Source organism: Sceloporus undulatus, chromosome 1 (assembly GCF_019175285.1).
Source record: "Sceloporus undulatus isolate JIND9_A2432 ecotype Alabama chromosome 1, SceUnd_v1.1, whole genome shotgun sequence".
NCBI lineage: Eukaryota > Metazoa > Chordata > Lepidosauria > Squamata > Phrynosomatidae > Sceloporus > Sceloporus undulatus.
Genome location: NC_056522.1, coordinates 35,857,096 through 35,875,037, shown reverse-complemented (window position 1 = coordinate 35,875,037; position 17,942 = coordinate 35,857,096). Strand labels below are relative to the sequence as shown.

Genomic DNA, 17,942 nt, shown 5'->3' with positions numbered 1-17,942 from the left:
TCTTTTGATTCCCTTTCAGTTATGCTTAATAATGCAAGTCTATTTCTTACATTGTTTTTTATGGGGTTTTCGGGCTATGTGGCCATGTTCTAGAAGAGTTTCTTCCTGACGTTTCACCAGTTCTAGAACATGGCCACATAGTCCAAAAACCCACAAAAAACTATGGATGCCAGCCATGAAAGCCTTCAACTCCACATATTTCTTACACTGTCTGTAAATTCTGTAGAGATGTTGCTCAAAATATATTTTGGTATCATGACTGGTTTGGTGTTTTTCTGCAGCTCTACTCTAATTTTTGATATAAATACTTTATGATCTGTGTCACAGTCAGCACCTGGTCTAGTTTTGGGCGCAAGAATGGCTTCTCCATCTTTTGCTTCCAATCATGTAGTCTATCTGATTTTTGTATTGACCATTTGGTGATATCCATGTGTATAAGAATATATTTGCAATGAATAGATGGCCTCTCAATATTCTATCAGTCATTTTGCTGCTTCATTTCTTTTGCCTAATCTGAATCTTCTTGCACTTTTTATTCTTCCTTGCTTCCTACTTTCTTGTTCTAGTCACCTATTATTAGCAAACAATCCTGTTATCAATTTCTTCCTGGGCTCCATCACAGAATCTCTTGATGTTGTTCCGTATCATCAAGTTAGCTTTAACTTATAGTGATCCTATAAATGGGAGACTTATAAGAGAGCCAGTTATTCGCAGCCCTGCTCATACTGCTGTGTAAAATATACTAAGTGATATACAAAACATCAAGATCTCCTGACCTACTTAATGCTATGGAGGAATAATTGCTTTGCTCATAACGGTATTTCATTACTGTCCAATTCAGTTACATGTGCACTGTTTCCTTGCTTAGCACAGAAGTAGAGGGACCCATGGCCCTCTAGGTGTGGGACTACAACTCCCACCATCCCTGACTCACAGCAACCTTAGTGTGCAAAGTGCATTGTTTGACTAGAGCGCAAATGGCGGAGACACCAGCACTTAGCCAACAAGGCTCTCCTAGCTTCCCTTTTGGAGGACTATGGAGAGGCGATAGACGCAGCAAAGAACTCATTCTATGCTGCGCGTATCGCGTCCGCGGAGTCGCGTCCAGCAGAGCTGTTCAGAGTAGTGAGGGAACTTACGCAGCTTCCCTCCTCCCTGAACCCTATTTTGGAACCATCTAAGGCCTGCTGTGACCAATTTAACAACTTCTTTGCGGATAAAACCTCTCGGATAAGGGCTGATCTCGATGCCATTGTTGGGTCAGAAACCAGTGTAGAGGTCTCCAGAGCTTCCGTGGATTCAATTAGACTGGATCACTTTGAGTCTGTAAGTACCGAGGATGTGGACAAGATCCTTAGAAGTGTTAGGAGGACAACCTGCTCTCTCGATCCCTGTCCCTCATGGCTAGCGGCTCAGGGGGGATCAGTGGTAACTACCTTGTTACGCCGAATAATAAACACATCATTCAGGGATGGACAATTTCCATCTAATTTGAAAATGGCTATCGTAAAACCATTGTTAAAGAAGCCCTCCCTTGACCCCTTGATGCATAATAATTATCGGCCAGTATCGCTATTGCCATTTCTAGGGAAGGTGATCAAGAGGGCGGTTGCCATCCAGCTTCAATCGATCTTGGATGAAACTGATTTTCTAGACCCATTTCAAACCGGCTTCCGGGCAGGCTACAGGGTTGAGACTGCCATGGTCGTCCTGGTCAATGATCTCCGTCTGGGCATGGACAGGGGTAGCGTGTCCCTGTTAGTGCTCTTAGACATCTCAGCGGCTTTCGATACCATTGACCATGGTATCCTTCTGGGACGCCTGAGAGAGTTGGGAATTGGTGGCACTGTGCTCCAGTGGTTCCATTCCTACCTCTCGGGTCGGTCCCACATGGTGCAGCTGGGGGACGTGTGCTCCAATAGGAGGGCACTTACATCTGGTGTCCCTCAGGGAGCCATTCTGTCCCCCATGCTATTCAACATTTACATGAAACCGCTGGGTGAGATCATCCGGAGACACGGGGCGCGGTGTTATCAGTACGCTGATGACACCCAGATAGTCTTCTCTGTGCCTCCGGCTGCTGCAGTGACCAGGGATGGCATCTCTCCTCTGGATGCCTGTCTGGAGTCGGTAATGGGCTGGATGAGGGAAAACAGACTCAGTTTGAATCCAGAGAAAACAGAAGTGCTTGTGATAGGTTATCCTGGCCCGGGAATGGTTGTTTGTCCACCTGTCCTGAACGGGATCACGCTCCCCGTGAAGGACTCAGCTCGCAGTCTGGGGGTGCTTCTGGGCTCGTCGCTCCATCATACATCCCAGGTGGATGCGACGGTCAGGAGCACTTGTTATCAGCTTAGGCTGATACGCCAGCTGCGACCCTACCTGGGCCGGGCGGACCTTGAAACGGTAGTACATGCTCCGGTAACCTCTCGTTTGGATTTCTGTAACGTGCTCTACATGGGGCAACCCTTGTACCATACTCGGAAGCTTAAGTTGGTTCAAAACATGGCAGCGAGACTGGTCACTGGCTCTTCCAGGACCAGTCACTTAACACCAATTCTGAAAAATCTCCATTGGCTGCCTATTCGCTTCCGGGCACAATACAAGGTGTTGGTTATTACCTATAAAGCCCTATATGGCTTGGGCCCAGGGTACTTGGAGGACCGCCTCTCCCCATACATTCCGCCCCGCACACTCAGATCTGCTGGGAAGCAATTGTTACGTGTCCCAGAGGCAAGATATTCTACCACCACTCAGAGGGCCTTTTCTATCTCTGGCCCCATCCTCTGGAACTCACTTCCGAACGAGCTCTGCTCAGCCACCTCCCTGGAATACTTCAAAAAGGGGCTTAAAACTTTTTTGTTCCAGCAGGCTTACCCCTAACATTCCATGTTGCCCCCTTCTCTCTCCTCATTGTTCTTGTAATCCTGTGCTAGTTGGAAAAAAATTTTAACTGGATTTTAACTGTTGTTAAGATATTGTGAGATTTTGTATTTTTTGTATTTTAATTTTTTGTATATTGATTGTATCGTGTTTTGGCTGTTGTGACCCGCCTTGATCCCAGGAAAGGCGGGCTAAAAATAAAGCTTTTATTAATTATTATTATTATTATTATTATTATTATTATTATTATATGAGCCTTCAAGTTTCCTGTCAATTTATGAAGCCCCCATGAAGTGCATTACAAGCCTTCTAATTCAGCCTTCAAACAACCCCTGGGAGGCCAATCATTACCAATCCCATTTGCAGATGGAAAATGGAAGCTAAAACATGGGTGGCCAGTGGCCTTAAGCATTTTCTAATACTCCATCATTATCACAGTTAACTTATACTTTCCTGATGTTTATGTCTAACAGTATGCCTATCAACTGTCATAAAGTAGAATGAGAACTTCACTCCTACTGCCAAGTGGAATCATTTAGGAAAAGTAGAGTAGCTCAGAAGTATTAACCTTAAAGAAATCTTCAAGCTGTTTGCTATTATAGAGTGCTGGGATGTTGGCAGAAAACTGAAGCAAATCTTCTGCACACTGTCTTCTCTCTTCAATCACACTCTCTTCAAATCGCCCTGAAACATAAAAAGATCAACATACTGAGAAATAATTGAGCTTTTTTTTTTCTTGAAGAACCCCCTATGAGAAGAGCGGTCTCTGTCTACTAAGTCACAAAATTGCTTCAGGAGACAGCAACAAGCTTCACGCTTCCCATTCTCAAATGTCCCCAGAATCTTGTGTTCTGCAATTGAGTAAATGATATAATCTGGCAGTCACTAGCAGAATCCAAGGCCCTATCTTTTTCAAGGAGATGCAAAGCAACACTCTTGATTAGCCAAGAGACACTAACATATGTCCATCAAAATCCACACATTACATGGATGCTCACCCTTATTGTACTCAGCTACAGCCTACATCTTCTGATACAGACAACAGCACCAGTTACTCAGTTAATATTAGGGACAGAGAGTTGAAACTTGAATTTCACTGAGTAGCACTATACCCACATTAAACTCCCACTGCTGGAAGAAATGAAAGGTAAAGCCTACAGCCCCTTCTATCTGGAGAAAGTCTGGCCAGAATACTCTGGGCTGCCCCTAGCGTATTCTGGCCCCAAAGCTCCCCCAACTTCCCTTTTACCTGCATGTTCCTCTCCCATTGGCTGCATAATACAAATGGTACCATACAGGACCTAATTCAGTTCAGGTCTACGTAGTCATAAGATGAATTTTTGAATTAATTTTGTAATATTTGCATATACAGTGGGCCCTCTATATCCACGGATTCTTTATCCATGGATTCAACCATCAATGTCTTGAAAATATTTTTAAAATATATAAATTCCAAAAAAGAAACCTCAATTTTGCCATTTTATATAAGGGACAGCATTTTACTATGGCATTATATTTAATGGAACTTGAGCATCTACAGCTTTTGGTATCCATAGGGATTCCTGGAACCAAACCCCAGCAGACACCAAGGGCCCACTGTACATAATGAGATATCTTAAAGTTAAGACCAAGTCTAAACATGAAATTATTTTATGTTTTGTATACACCTTATAAACATAGCTTGAAAGTAATTTTATACCTAATATTTTTAATAATTTTGTGTACGAAACAAAGTTTGTGTAAACTGAACCATCAGAAAGCACAGATATCACTATCTCAGCCACCCATGTGAACAATTTTCAATTTTGTAGTATTTCAGATTTCAGAATTCTGGATATGGGAGACTCAACCGTATATGGAAACACTGTGCCTTCAAGACATCTGTTGACTTATAGTGACCCCATGAATTTCAAAAGGTTTCCTTAGGTAACTAAGGCGTGTTACAGACCGCCCCTTTGGGGCGGCCTGTAGGCGCACCTTTCCCCGCCGGATTGGGGCCTCAGTGGCCAGAGCAGCAACCGCTGAAGCCCCGATCCACCGCTTTCCGGGTTGCGGGGAAGCGGCAAAAGGCCCCTTCCCCGCAGCCTGAAAAGGGGTGTCCCTGGGGCTTCAAGCCCCAAGGACACCCCACGGCGGCAGAGAGAAGGACCCTTTCTCCTTTGGTCCCCTGGGCGCAGCCGTCTGAAGGCTGCGCCCAGCGGACCAAACCAGGAAGGAGCTCCAAAACGGTCATCACGTATTGATGGTGGTGGCCGTGTGGAATGGCTGCCATCATTTTGTGCGCACGGAGCGCACACTAGGGTTAGGGCGGTGCAGAAGCACCACCCCGTCTTAACCCTAGTACGCGCTCCGCGCATACTTTTTAGCCCGTCTGTAACGGGCCTAATTCTCAGAGGCAATTTTGCCAGTTTCTTCCTCTGAAATATGGGCAGGATACAGACCACCAAAAAGAGTGTGCAGGAGCGTCGCAGCATATAAATTGCGCAATGCTGCAGCACAGGAAAAAGAGAACTCAAAAAAGTGGCTCCTTTTTGCGGCGCCGCAAAGTGCCGAAGACAGCGCAGTTATGTCGCAGCTGCGCAGCCCCGTTTAGAGGCTGCGCAGCTGCAACGTAACCGTTATGCGCGCCGTCTGTAAGGTGCTATGTAACGGCAGCGCGTGCATGATGTGCTAGGGTTTCGGGGAGTGTGCACGCGCCACCCTGAGGCAAACTGAGCACGTTGGACGCACCTCAAAGGGCCCATCTGGACAGGGCCATAGTCAACAGTATTTGGTATCCCTTGGTGATCTCCCATCCAATTACTGATCAGAGATGACCCTGCATAGCTTTCAAGGTCAGATGGGACCTGGTGTCATGGCCAGCCAAGATCAGCTCTCGGAGGATGAGGAGGAGGATGAGCCTCCTCCAGAGCAAGGGCTGATTGAGGCAACACCAGGTGCTGTTCCTGCCCTGCCAGGTCCCAGCTGTGATCCTCCAACCCCAGAGGAGGAGGTTCAACCAGGTCCTAGTGCCGAAGAGAGACCTTCTATGGTACCACTGCCTAGTGGGGACTCTGGGGACGAAGCTTGCATGCAGGTGCCTTCTTTCAAAGAGAGAAGAGCTGAGAGTGCTTGCAGGCGCAGATCACAGAGAATTGCCGAGAGGCAATTAGCCAACCAGCCTCAGGTGGCACAAGGGAGAGTTTCCCTTACTTAAGTGGGAGAGAGACTAATGCTGGTTGCTAGAGTTTATTGCATGATCTCTTGGCGTGATTGCTGCTAGCACTAGGATTCTTTGTTACCTTGACCTTGGACCAGACTTTGTTATCTCTTGGCTGTTTTGACCTTGAACTGTTTGACCAACGTTGTTTCTCGGTATCCTGACTTCGGCTTGACTCTTGGAACGTTTGGACTTCTGGAATTCTGAACTCGGCTTGTTTTCTCGGACTGCTCTCAGACTGGTTCCTTGCAAGGTCTGCTTTACTTTCACTTCCACTGTGCTAAGGCTCTGTTATCAGCTACTGTCAAGTGTCTGCTGGCAGCATTCCCGGACACCTGGTACCTTTAGGTTATTTATGGAATCTTCAGAGCAGGGAAAGGAATCATGCAGTCTCCCAGAGATTATTGGACTATAAATCCCAGCAGTCCTAGCCAGCATAGACAATAGTGAGGAATTCTGGCAGCTGAAACCCATTAAACACCTGGAGGGCTATATGATTCTCATTCCAGATCTACAGGTTATAAGGAGGAAAGGGACAGAACCCAATAGCAAACTACATGCCTTGGATATAGAAATTCTGTGATTCAGCCCCCCAGCATCTTGATGTTGGGCTAGAAAATACATACACCCTGGCATGAAGCCTTGGAGAAACACAGACTATCAGATGGATGAACTAATCGTCTCACTCAGTACAGTTGGCCCTCCTTGTCCATGGATTTTTAATCCACAGATTCAAACATCCACGGCTTGAAAACATTTCCTTAATCTCGATTATTTCCTAGATTAAATTAATAGATACAAAAACATTAAATCTGGAAGGGTTCAATAAAAGATATGAATGGCATGGATATTTGTGGTACAGAAGATCAGAAGTCAATAAAGAATTCAAAGATCATGCCATCAGAAGATCACTCTTATCAGTATGGAATAAAATCAAACCCAAATTTTACAGACTAATACATGATTGGGTCTCACCACAAGAAGCCTGGAAGATAGAAATAACAACACATACAGGAACCCCATTACGATATTCGGATTTAATTAATCGGAAAGAAGTGACTCCCAACCTAAAATCAAATGAAGAACTGAACGAAAACAGACATAAATGCTCTTGTTTCCCGTATAGACAAATCAAAGAAAGATATAAAATAGACTTAATGTTAGAAGACCTCACTAAATCTTAAAATGAATTGGATGAAATCATTTTAAAATTAAGCAAATCTACAATTTCTAAAACTTATGCACTTTTATTGAAAAGAGAATTTGAAGACAAAACAATTAAAGAATGTACAGTGGTACCTCGGGATACGAAATACCCAGGTTACGAAATTTTCGGGATACGAAAAAATCCCATTGGAAATAATTGTTCCGGGTTACGAATGTTTTTTCGGGTTACGAAGAAAATTTTTGGTGCTTTTCGGCGCTTTTTCGCACGAAACGCGGCTTTTCCCCATTAGCGCCTATGGCAATTCGGCTTACGAAGGCTTTTCGGGTTACGAAAGCGGCCGCGGAACGAATTAATTTCGTAACCCGAGGCACCACTGTACTATTAAATGGGCTAGAAACATAGGCCATCCAATTAATTTAGAAAACTGGGAAAGGACATGGGGGAAAGACCTAAATTTTACATTATCAATGGATATAAAAGAAAACTTTTATAAATGATCCACCAATGGTACTTCTCCTCAAACAGAATTGCTAAAATTAAAAAAGGGAAAAAAGGAAATGCAAAAAACAAAAAACAAAAACAAAAAAGAAGGCACACTATACCACATCTGGTGGTCTTGCCCGAAAGCAACTCTTTCCTGGAAAAAAATTCATATTCTAATACAAACAATATTTCAAATTTAAGTTAAATTTAAACCAGAAACCTTCTTATTAAATATTATTGAAGAAAGGACAGAAAGAAATCACTTAAAAATCTTACTGTGTCTAATCTCTGCAGCTAGGTTAGTATATCCAAAGAAATTGAAGGACAATGACATACCATCAACAGATGAATGGCTAAAGAAAAGCCTCGAAATGATCGATCTCGATAGACTAATTTAATAAATGGAAACTGGTCTGAAAAACTAAACAAAGAATGGGAATCTTTAATCAAGTTTTGTAAAAATTATTGGCCATAGCTATAAGAAGTCTAAACACCTATCTTTCTAAACACACAGTTACAGTAATTTTGTATTTATTCAGGTGAAATAACTCATACAAATTTTATCTTATACATGTTTCGGGTTATACTCATATTAGGTCATCTTCCTTTTTATGTTACTAGTTATACGAAATAATGTAAAGAAACTGAATAGGCAAACATCATTAGTGAACTCTTCACTTGTATTGGGGGAAAAGTTACTTTCAAAATTAACCATTTTGTAACAAATGGTCTTGCATCAGTAGTTTATTCAAAAGTTAACTTTTCTTTTTTTCTGGAAAAATATGTATAACAAATAGATGAATGGGTTTTTTTTAATGTGTGCAGACGAATGGTATACAGATAATGATGTATATAATTTATTATATACTTTTCGAATACAGATTTGAACTGTAAATTTAAAAGAAAAGGGTTCTTTAAATAGTACAATTTAAAGAACACAGCTCTAAGATGCTTAAGTAATACAACAAACAAAAAGGAGTGTAAGAATGATTAGGGTGGAAGGAGGTATATTTAAATGTAGAGAAAACAACAAGGAACATTGAAATGTATGAAATGTAAACAAGAATAGATAGGTGAATTGTACAATATCATATGATTGTTTAAGATATCATGTATTATATGTAATGAACTATATTACTGAATAATAATTAATAAAAAAAATATTTTAAAAACATAATACATTTAAAATAGCAAACCTTGATTTTGCCATTTTATATAAGGAACACCATTTTACTATGCCACTGTATTTAATGGGATTTGAGCATCCATGGATTTTGTTATCCACAGGGGGATCGTGGAACCAAACCCCAATGAATAACAAGGGCTCACTGTATACCACAGTCCAGAAAGAGAGCCAATGTTTCTCTTATCTAGTGGACTTAATCCGTGGTATTTTTTCTTAAACAGAAATCCAGTAGCAGACACCAAGAGAGACCTCTGATCGAGAGTCAAGTAAGGTCACAGTAAACAATACTAGCTAATACTAATGCATTTACTTCCCAAATGGTGTAAAGTACTTTAACAGAAGCAATGAAGTAAAAATAATTTTACTAACTAAAACCCAGATGGGGTGACCATTGCTCTGACAGTTAATATGTTCCTTCCAGAAACTTCACATGTAGTGACATCATTTTTCTGGTACTCAATGCTGAGCAAAAGTTGTACATCTAAGATCATTTCCATCAGTTAAGAAAATAGTGAAGACTTGGGGTTTATGAAGGCTTTTCTGCTGGGGAAGAGCTGGATTGCTCTGTCACATTGGTAAAGTGTGCAGTTACACTGTAGAAGTAATATAGGTTGACACCACTTTAAGTTCTGTAGCTCCATCCTATGGAATCCTGGGATTTGCAGTTTTATAAGGTTTTTAGGTTTCTCTGCCAAAGAGTGCTGGTGCCTCACAAAACTATAAATCCGGTACCTTTACTACAACTACAAATTCTGTAGGATGGGGTCATGTCAGTTAAAATGGTGTCAAACTGCATTATTTCTACAGTTCAGATGCACCATGAGATGGCTACTATTTTGTACTTTGAGTTGTTCTTAAGGGTTGCTTTTAGATACATACATTCTAGAGCAGCACTTCCCTGTCACAAATGAACCTCAACACCAACTCTCCCTAATGTGGCATCCTCCAGATATGATAGACTCATCACTGTTCGCGATGACTTGCGATGATGAGAGTTGTAACCAACACATCAGGAGGACATCAGGTACTCTGGGGACTCTAGTCTTGAGAATCTTCTGTGGGATGTTCTTAGTTTTTGGAAACCTCCTAGTGTGTTTGACTAGGAAGTCAAACAGAAATTTAAAATAGCAATTCAGACTGCATGCTATGTGGGTATACGTTTCACTGTACTCAGTGATACTTTCTTCTTACTCACACTCACCTTTCTGGAGCCTGTGCCATTAACTCTAATGTCATTTACGTGGTGTCCCCATGCTTTGTGCCACTGCTCTTTTTCCAGTGGGAAAGATGAAAAAAAACTGAGTAAAATTCAGGAAAGCAGCATAAAATTTTCCCATCAAAGGATTTCATCCAGTAGTGGTTGGGGCTCTATTGTAACAGCAGTGAACAAATATAACAGCTCATCATACTTCAAATGTGGGAACTGAAGAATTTTCCATCCATTTTGTAAAGGATGAAGGCAGGCATGCAGCAGCACTTGCAGCCAACAGCAATACTAATAAATTCCAGTTTCTTTGGTTGTATGTTGTTGCAGAAGAAGGACTGTCTGGTAAGAGCCAGAGAATCAAGGACTGTTGGAATCTAGTCTCTATGAAGAATCCTACTAAGGGAAAACTCAAGCAAGATCAATTTAAACGCCTGTTTTATACAGCTTAGTATTTTTTTTAATCCTTGTAAAAAAAATGCAACTGGCCATTTGTACTTTTTATTTTAAGACAAATACTTCAACAGTGCTATGAAACATAATTAATTATAAAGTCTTAAGGGGGGAAATCTATATTCTGTTTTTTATTTATCCTTTTTATGTTTATTTTCATTTTTGAAATGTGATATTGTTGACTAAGGAAATAAATCTCTTCTTAGTTGGCAGCATATATTGTTTACAGTACTATATCTTTTTATTTTATTTTTATTATATACACTACCTGATTATTGGTTAAATCCAACCGCTTTGCCAACCCATGATTTGTAATAAAAATACACTCGGCCCTCTGTATCCACAAATTCTTCATCCATGGATTCAACCATCCACAGCTTGAATATATATATATATATATATTTAAATGAAGTCCAAAAAGCAAATAAGGGACAGCATTTTACTATGCCACTGCATTTAATGGGACTTGAGCATCCAGGATTATTGTATCTACAGGGGTTCCTGGAACCAAACGCCAGAGGATACCAAGGGCCCACTGTGTATAACAACCTCCTGTATGGCTTTAGCTTCCAAGCATACAGTATGAAGCTCATTATCTTTTGTTCACCATCTGCTGAATACATTGCTTCCTACATCACTGTGCTCACTACTGTCACTATAATGCAGCAATCTCTTAAGGTACTAAAATGGCCCTAACCATGGTTTGTCAACAGTGTGATATTCAAGGATCATAGTTGTTACTAAGAGTGATATGCATACCAGCTTCAAATTGATGGTGTGTTACAGATTGCCCCTTTGGGGCGGCCTGTAGGCGCTCCTTTCCCTGCCGGATCGGGGCCTCAGCTGCCAGAACGGCAGCCTCTGGGGCCCCAATCCGCCACTTTCCAGGCCGCGGGGAAGCAGCAAAAGGCCGCTTCCCCGCGACCTGGAAAGGGGTGTCCTTGGGGCTTCATGCCCCAAGGACACCCGACGGCGGCGGGGACAAACAGAAAGGGGCCACTCGGTGCCTTTCTGCCTTGAGTCGCTGGCGCAGCCATCTAAAGGCTGCGCCAGTGACGCAAATCCCAGAAGGAGCTCTGTTTCGGAGCTCCTTCTGGCGCCACAGAAAGGATGCTCTATGCGCCCTGGCACAGCGCCGGTACGTCACAACCATGCCGCCTCGTTTGGAGGCGGTGCGGTGGTGACATAGCAATAGCGGCCCCCGTGTGGAACAGATGCCGCCATTTTGTACGGACTCAATCCGTACTAGGGTTGGGGCATCCGGAAGGGATGCCCCTTTCTAACCCTAGTACGGACCCAGTCCGTACTATATGCCCGTCTGTAACGGGCCAATATCTGTATTTGCCAAATCTTCACACACCATGGTTTGTAGGGTAGCATAGGTTCAAACATAGACCTAAATCCAACTGTTATTTTGAACAAGAATATAATGACTGAATTAATGTTGAGTCAACACTTATGTAAGTTCCAACTGATTCAATGGGTCTACTCCATAGAATCATAGAGTTGGAAGGGGCTGCAATTATTCCAGATGCAGTTAAATTTTAGGTCATAGACACTCTACAAACCATGGTTTGGCATTATGCAGCTATAACAGGTACTCTAGAAATAAATAAATAAAATAAATAAATAATAAATAATATCCCCAGAATTAGAAGGAAAACTATAGCACACACACAGAAAAAATACAATTCATGGTAGTTTAATGTGTTTTTCTAACACAAAGATGAAGAAAGGGGGGCAGCAACAAAATGTTCCAAGTATGATGTTCAAGACCCATCACTCCATTCCATTCCCAATCCCACACTCCTAGTTCTCCAGTTCCCCAGCTCGACAGTAAAGTAGGCATTCTGTCCATCTTCATTAGGCCATTTTCACCATTTCCTCCCACACCCAGGTATTTGTTTCTAAACATTTTTTTTTTTTTTGGTGCTTCTGCAATTAAGTCTGTAGATACGTCCCTGTTACCTGTGGGTGGCTACATACACAGCAGCTCTCATAGCCTGAACATGGGAAATAGAGGGAATGAGTGCTTTTTTCAAAGACTATGTAGATTATTGCCTGAACAAAGGAGAAAATATATATACTGTATATTTAAAACCTTCAAGTACTCCCATCAGGAAGCTAATAAATACATATTAATTTGTCAATGGGAGGCAAGAGTTTCTCTTCGTGTATTACCAGTTATTAATGTACTGCTTTTATATCCTTCCTTTATTCTAAGGGATTCAGTGCAGTCTGCATAGCAGCCCCATCACATATTTTATCCTCATTACAGTCCTAAAGAAAATGGTTAGATAGACTGATTGATTGGTACCAAGGTCACACTAACCAATCCACCATAATGGTTCACATCATAACAATTATTCTGGTACATATTCTTGTAGGGGCTGAGAAAGTAGTGGATTCAGGAAGGATTACTCTGGGTAGGGCTAGTATAGAAATGTGAATCTCCTTTAAACTAGGAGGGTCCACCGGGGGGGGCGGAAATGGCTACCAGTATAAAAGCAGAGATAAACCTCAAGTTAATCATGAGCCAACAATTTGATGCAGCAGCCAAAACAGCCAATTCAATTCTAGGCTGCATTAGCATGAGCAGTCACAAAACAGTTGGCTCTTTGTATCCCTGGGGGTTCAGTTCTGGACCTTGCCACAGATAACAAAATCCACAGGATCTCAAGTCCCACTGTTTGTAGTGGCAGTGTGGCCACATGTATACGCCACCATTGGGGAGAATGGAGTGGGGCCACCTGCTGATGCTCCAATCTGTAGATGGCAACCCTGAGGAAGAAGAGAGTCAACTGTACCATCCTATTCTAGTTTGGTCAGACCTCAACTGCATACAGTTCTGGGCAATACAGTTCAAGAAGGATATTGACAAGCTGGAACATATCAAGAGGTACCCCGAGGTGGAGGTGAAGACAGAAACAGCCATGCTGGAAAGGAGGGAGGTGGGGAGGGAGGAAGTGGTGTCCAGCCCAGGCCGGTGACCATGTGGGATTGGGGCCCCAGAGAGTGCTGGCGGGGGGGGTCTTCTCTTCCTCTCACAGCCTCCCCCCATCTCTCCCAAAGAATCTTGGGCTGGGAGGGCTGGAGGAGTCCAATATGACCTTCCAGGGCAGAGCCTGGCAGAGGATTTCCCCCAGAGCCAAGGGGCCCTTTTGACCATTCCTCTCCCCTCCCCAGGTTTTGCACCCTGAAGCCCACCAAGTCAACCAAGTCCTTGGCAAAGCTAATGAGATCGCTCTGCCCCCTGACTGAGGTGGCTGCGGATATGGCCAAACGGGCGAGCTTTTGGTTAGTGGGGCACGCAGTCTCCTGCTCAAGTAGAGGCAGTGGAGGAGGATGGTGGAAAGGCAGCTTTCCAAAAGCAAACGAGGTCAGCTCCCAGTGAATGTAACTTTGGCAGAATGAGATTCAGATCCCTCATTCACACTTATTGAACATGCTTCTGAATTCAAAAGAACCACCAAAAACTAGTGTTTGAAAAGAGCGTTTTTGTTTTGTTTGGATTTGACTTGCTTCCAAATGATTCCAAATGATTGGAGTCGCATCTGAAACCGTTTCCAGTGGGAAGGAGGCATATATACAGCAATCAGCAATTCACTTTAATTCACAGTGGGAATGGGCCCTCTGATTCTGTGACAGAGCAGCACTGATGGTCACCAGTCTACATGATTTCCCCCACAAATCACTTAAAGGTGCAAAGGTTGCTTCCAGACAAAAGGTGGCTAATGCTAACAATCAAAGGAAATTGTGCAGCTATTCTAAGGGGCTTTCTAAACCGCCATTTGGGACGTCCTCCGGACGTCCCATTTTAAAAAAGGGGCGTCTCTTTTAGACGCCCCTGGGCCTAGTACGGACTCCGTCCGTACAAGATGGCGGCGCCCTTTCTACATGGGCGCCGCCATCTTTGCGTATCGGACGCTTAGCGTCCAGACGTGTCGCGCCGCTGCTGACGTAGCGAGCGCGCCCCTGGCGCCTCGCTACGTCGCAAACGCGACGCAAAAAGAAGCTCCATTTTGGAGCTTCTTTTTTCGGTCCGCGCGGGAGTCGGGCCGTCTGAAGGCTCCGGCTCCCCCGCGGACCTTCTGGCGGCGGCGGCAGAGCGCCGCAAAGCGGCGGTCTGTACCCCGCCTAACTTTTCTTTCTTAACGCATTTTTCCCAAGAAAAAGGCCAAAAGAAACAAGTGGAAAACATAGCAAAAGAGCTAGAAACTGCTATCATCATGTTCATCTGGGAAATTCAGTAAATTAGGCAATGGAACTGCCCAATAAAAAAACCTCTTTAGAAAGCACCTACAAGCCACAAGGCCATCAATAGGGAGATAAAGACACACAGCTGCAGCCTCTAACTAGTGAAGACGAGTAGGATCAGGATACACTAAATGTGGCTGGGCTTAGGCCACAGAGATGGTGCTTAGGGAGAAACAAGTGGCTTTGCAACAAAAACTGGAATGTGCAATGCAGTTTCTAGCCAGCCATGCCATTGTCTAGAATAGTCAATTTTCATCAATTCTTTTTTATTTTGTTTCTGCAACAGACACAGACAGGTTGCTTACCTGTAACCATATTTCTTTGAGTGGTCATCTGCAAATTCACACAAATTCTGTGGCCACTGAGCATATTTTGTTCTTGTTCAGCTGTGTTAGGTCGTCCCCACATCTTTACATTTATTTTGTTTTATACTTCTGCCAAATGGTAACATTCCCTCAAGTTAGCTAATATCTCCCTCCTGCCCATGGCAGATGCCATTTTGGCTGCATAGGACAACTCACTGAGTTCATTCTTATTAAACAAAATACTAAATGAGGTATTAGAACTCTGGTGAAGAAAGATGGCTTGAAATATCTTCCATACTAAAGTATACCCTTTCGACACATGGTCATTCAGATTGCCTATTTGATAACAGTCACTAAGATGTCAAAATACATTTTACAATTCAGTTCATCACACACTGGAAACCAGCATTTAAAAGCTACAGATAAAAAAAGAATATGTTTTTTGAACTAATGAAAATGTTATCACAAAGCAGCTGAACTTAATTATGGTTCCTCAGAGCATCTAGCTCTAGATTTGAACTGGACTTCCAGTATAAGCCTTTTTAAGAGAATGAACGTACAGCCCAGTGTGGCACAGTGGTTTGTGCATTGGACTACAACTCTGGAGATCAGGGTTAGATTCCCAGCTGGCCATGAAACCCACTGACCTTGGGCAAGTGCAATGCTCTCAGCCTCAGGGGAAGGCAATGGCAAACTTCCTCTGAACAAATCTTGCCAAGAAAACCCTGCCATAAGCCGGAAATGACTTGAAGGCACACAATAAGAGCCCATTATCTCAATGAAATATACTTCTAATTGAGAAATTTTTACTGATAGTATACAGAAAGCAGAATTTCCTGACAGTTTTGTAAAGCATTCTGTTCAAAACAAATCTTTTGAAAGTAAGGAGAACAGGTTTTGCTTGTATTTTTTAAATGAGAGAACAGATGAACAATGATTGTCAGCCACATCTCCCTAATTTTTCTATTCGAAACACATAAAACTTCCCAGTCTTGCCATCTTCCTTCCCTCTAGTCATTATCCCTTTTATTGGGCTATTATTTTTGCCAAAGTATTACTCCTCATGCACATCATTGTAAACCCAAGCCACAGTAACAACAATATTTTACAATCTCTACTTCAACAGAGCCATTAAATAATACAGCCTTTGAGCACATTTCCCCCAGCATCCTATTGTTGTTTATACAACACAAAAAAACTTAACTAGACAAAAAAGGTGATCATCTGAAGGAAAAAAAGTAAAAATATAACTGCTTTGTCTCTAATGGATTCCTATGCAGAAAAACTTTGAAGGAAAGCATTGTGAAAGTTGAAAATTCTATTTAATATGTTAGACTTACCAGAACATGTTGCAGTATTAAGTGCTACATCCTATTCCATGACACTGCACTTCATCCAACCTCCCCCAGTCTTTTTTTCTCTTCCACTCCCCCCACCATAGCATTTTATACCCACTGACCATGCTTGATCTTCACTTTACAGTTTTGGATGGGTCTTCCCCTTACTTCCTCATGAAATACTGTATATATTAAGTCTAGAGAGAACCAGGGTGGTGTAGAATCATAGAGTTGGAAGAGACTACAAGGGCATCCAGACTAACCCCCTGCCATGCAGTAGTGGTTCGAGTCTTAGGACTATGACTCTGAAGACCAGGGTTTGATTCCCAGCTTGGCTATGAAATCCACAGGGTGACCCTGAGCCAGTCATACTCTCTCAGCCTCCTCTGAAAAAATGGCAAACCTCCTCTGCACAAATTTTGCCAAGAAAATCCCACGATAGGGTTGCCTTAGGGGTGCCAGAAGTTGGAAATGACTTGAAGACACACAACAAAGACAATGTAAGTCTGGAAATTTTTGTTAAAAAGTATTAGATTGGATCTGGAAATTATATGATTTAATAGAAATGGATAAGTTAACTTATTTAATTAAATTTAATTCTTTAGGAAAATTTGAAGACAAATGGAATCCGGTTATGAAATTTTTTGACAAGTATTGGACTCAAAAGCTCTCTTTACAAAAATGTTAAAAAACTGATGAAATTTCTTCCTGGATATTAAAAATATATGATAGAAATAAGTTATTCTTTTTTTTTTTTTTTGTATAAATTTTTTTTTATTTAGAATAGAATAGTACAACTTAAAAGAGATAAAGAATTTTCCCATAACCTAATATAAATCCAACATTTAACATACAAAAACAAAGACATAAACACATATTTACATTAGATCTCTCATATTATACACCTTCTAGTTATTACTTCCTTTACATTTGGCTAATACCGCGCATTACAAGCTATTTATTTATTCCTGGTCTATAACTCGTTCTATCATTTTCACATGGTGCTTCCTAAAAAAAAAAAATTTTTTTCCCTTAAATCAACCTTATTTATTTAAATTATCCAATAACTCATTCCCCTCAATCAATTCTAAAACACTCCATTCCTTTTTCACATTTTCTTCAGATTTTCCTTTTAATAATGCAGATAATATATCCATATTTCTGGCTTCATATAGTTTGCTCAACCATTCCTCAATTGATGGATTATTTGATGCTTTCCAATACTGTGCATATGCTATTCTTGCTGTGGTGACCATATATAATATAATCCTGTTTGCCTTTACATTTCTAATATTATGGGTCATGTTCAACAAGAACAAATTTGCTTCAAAAGGTATGTTTATCTTAAGAATGCCTTCTATAAATTTATGGATCATTTGCCAGTAATCTCTTGCTTTGGTACACAGCCACCACATGTGGTAAAAATTCCCTTCTGGTCTTCCACATTTCCAACAATTGATGTTACCT

At 41.8% G+C, this 17,942-nt stretch overlaps 1 protein-coding gene across 5 annotated transcripts in view; it reads right to left on the bottom strand.

Annotated features, from left to right (window-relative positions):
• RPS6KC1 (ribosomal protein S6 kinase C1) overlaps positions 1-17,942 on the bottom strand; it is a 179,880-nt gene that overhangs the window by 124,490 nt on the left and 37,448 nt on the right. For all 5 annotated transcript variants that reach the window (XM_042445857.1, XM_042445884.1, XM_042445867.1 and 2 more), the window contains one exon: positions 3,452-3,567. In XM_042445857.1, coding sequence (XP_042301791.1) covers positions 3,452-3,567 — 116 coding nt within the window. The remainder of the gene's footprint in view (positions 1-3,451; positions 3,568-17,942) is intronic.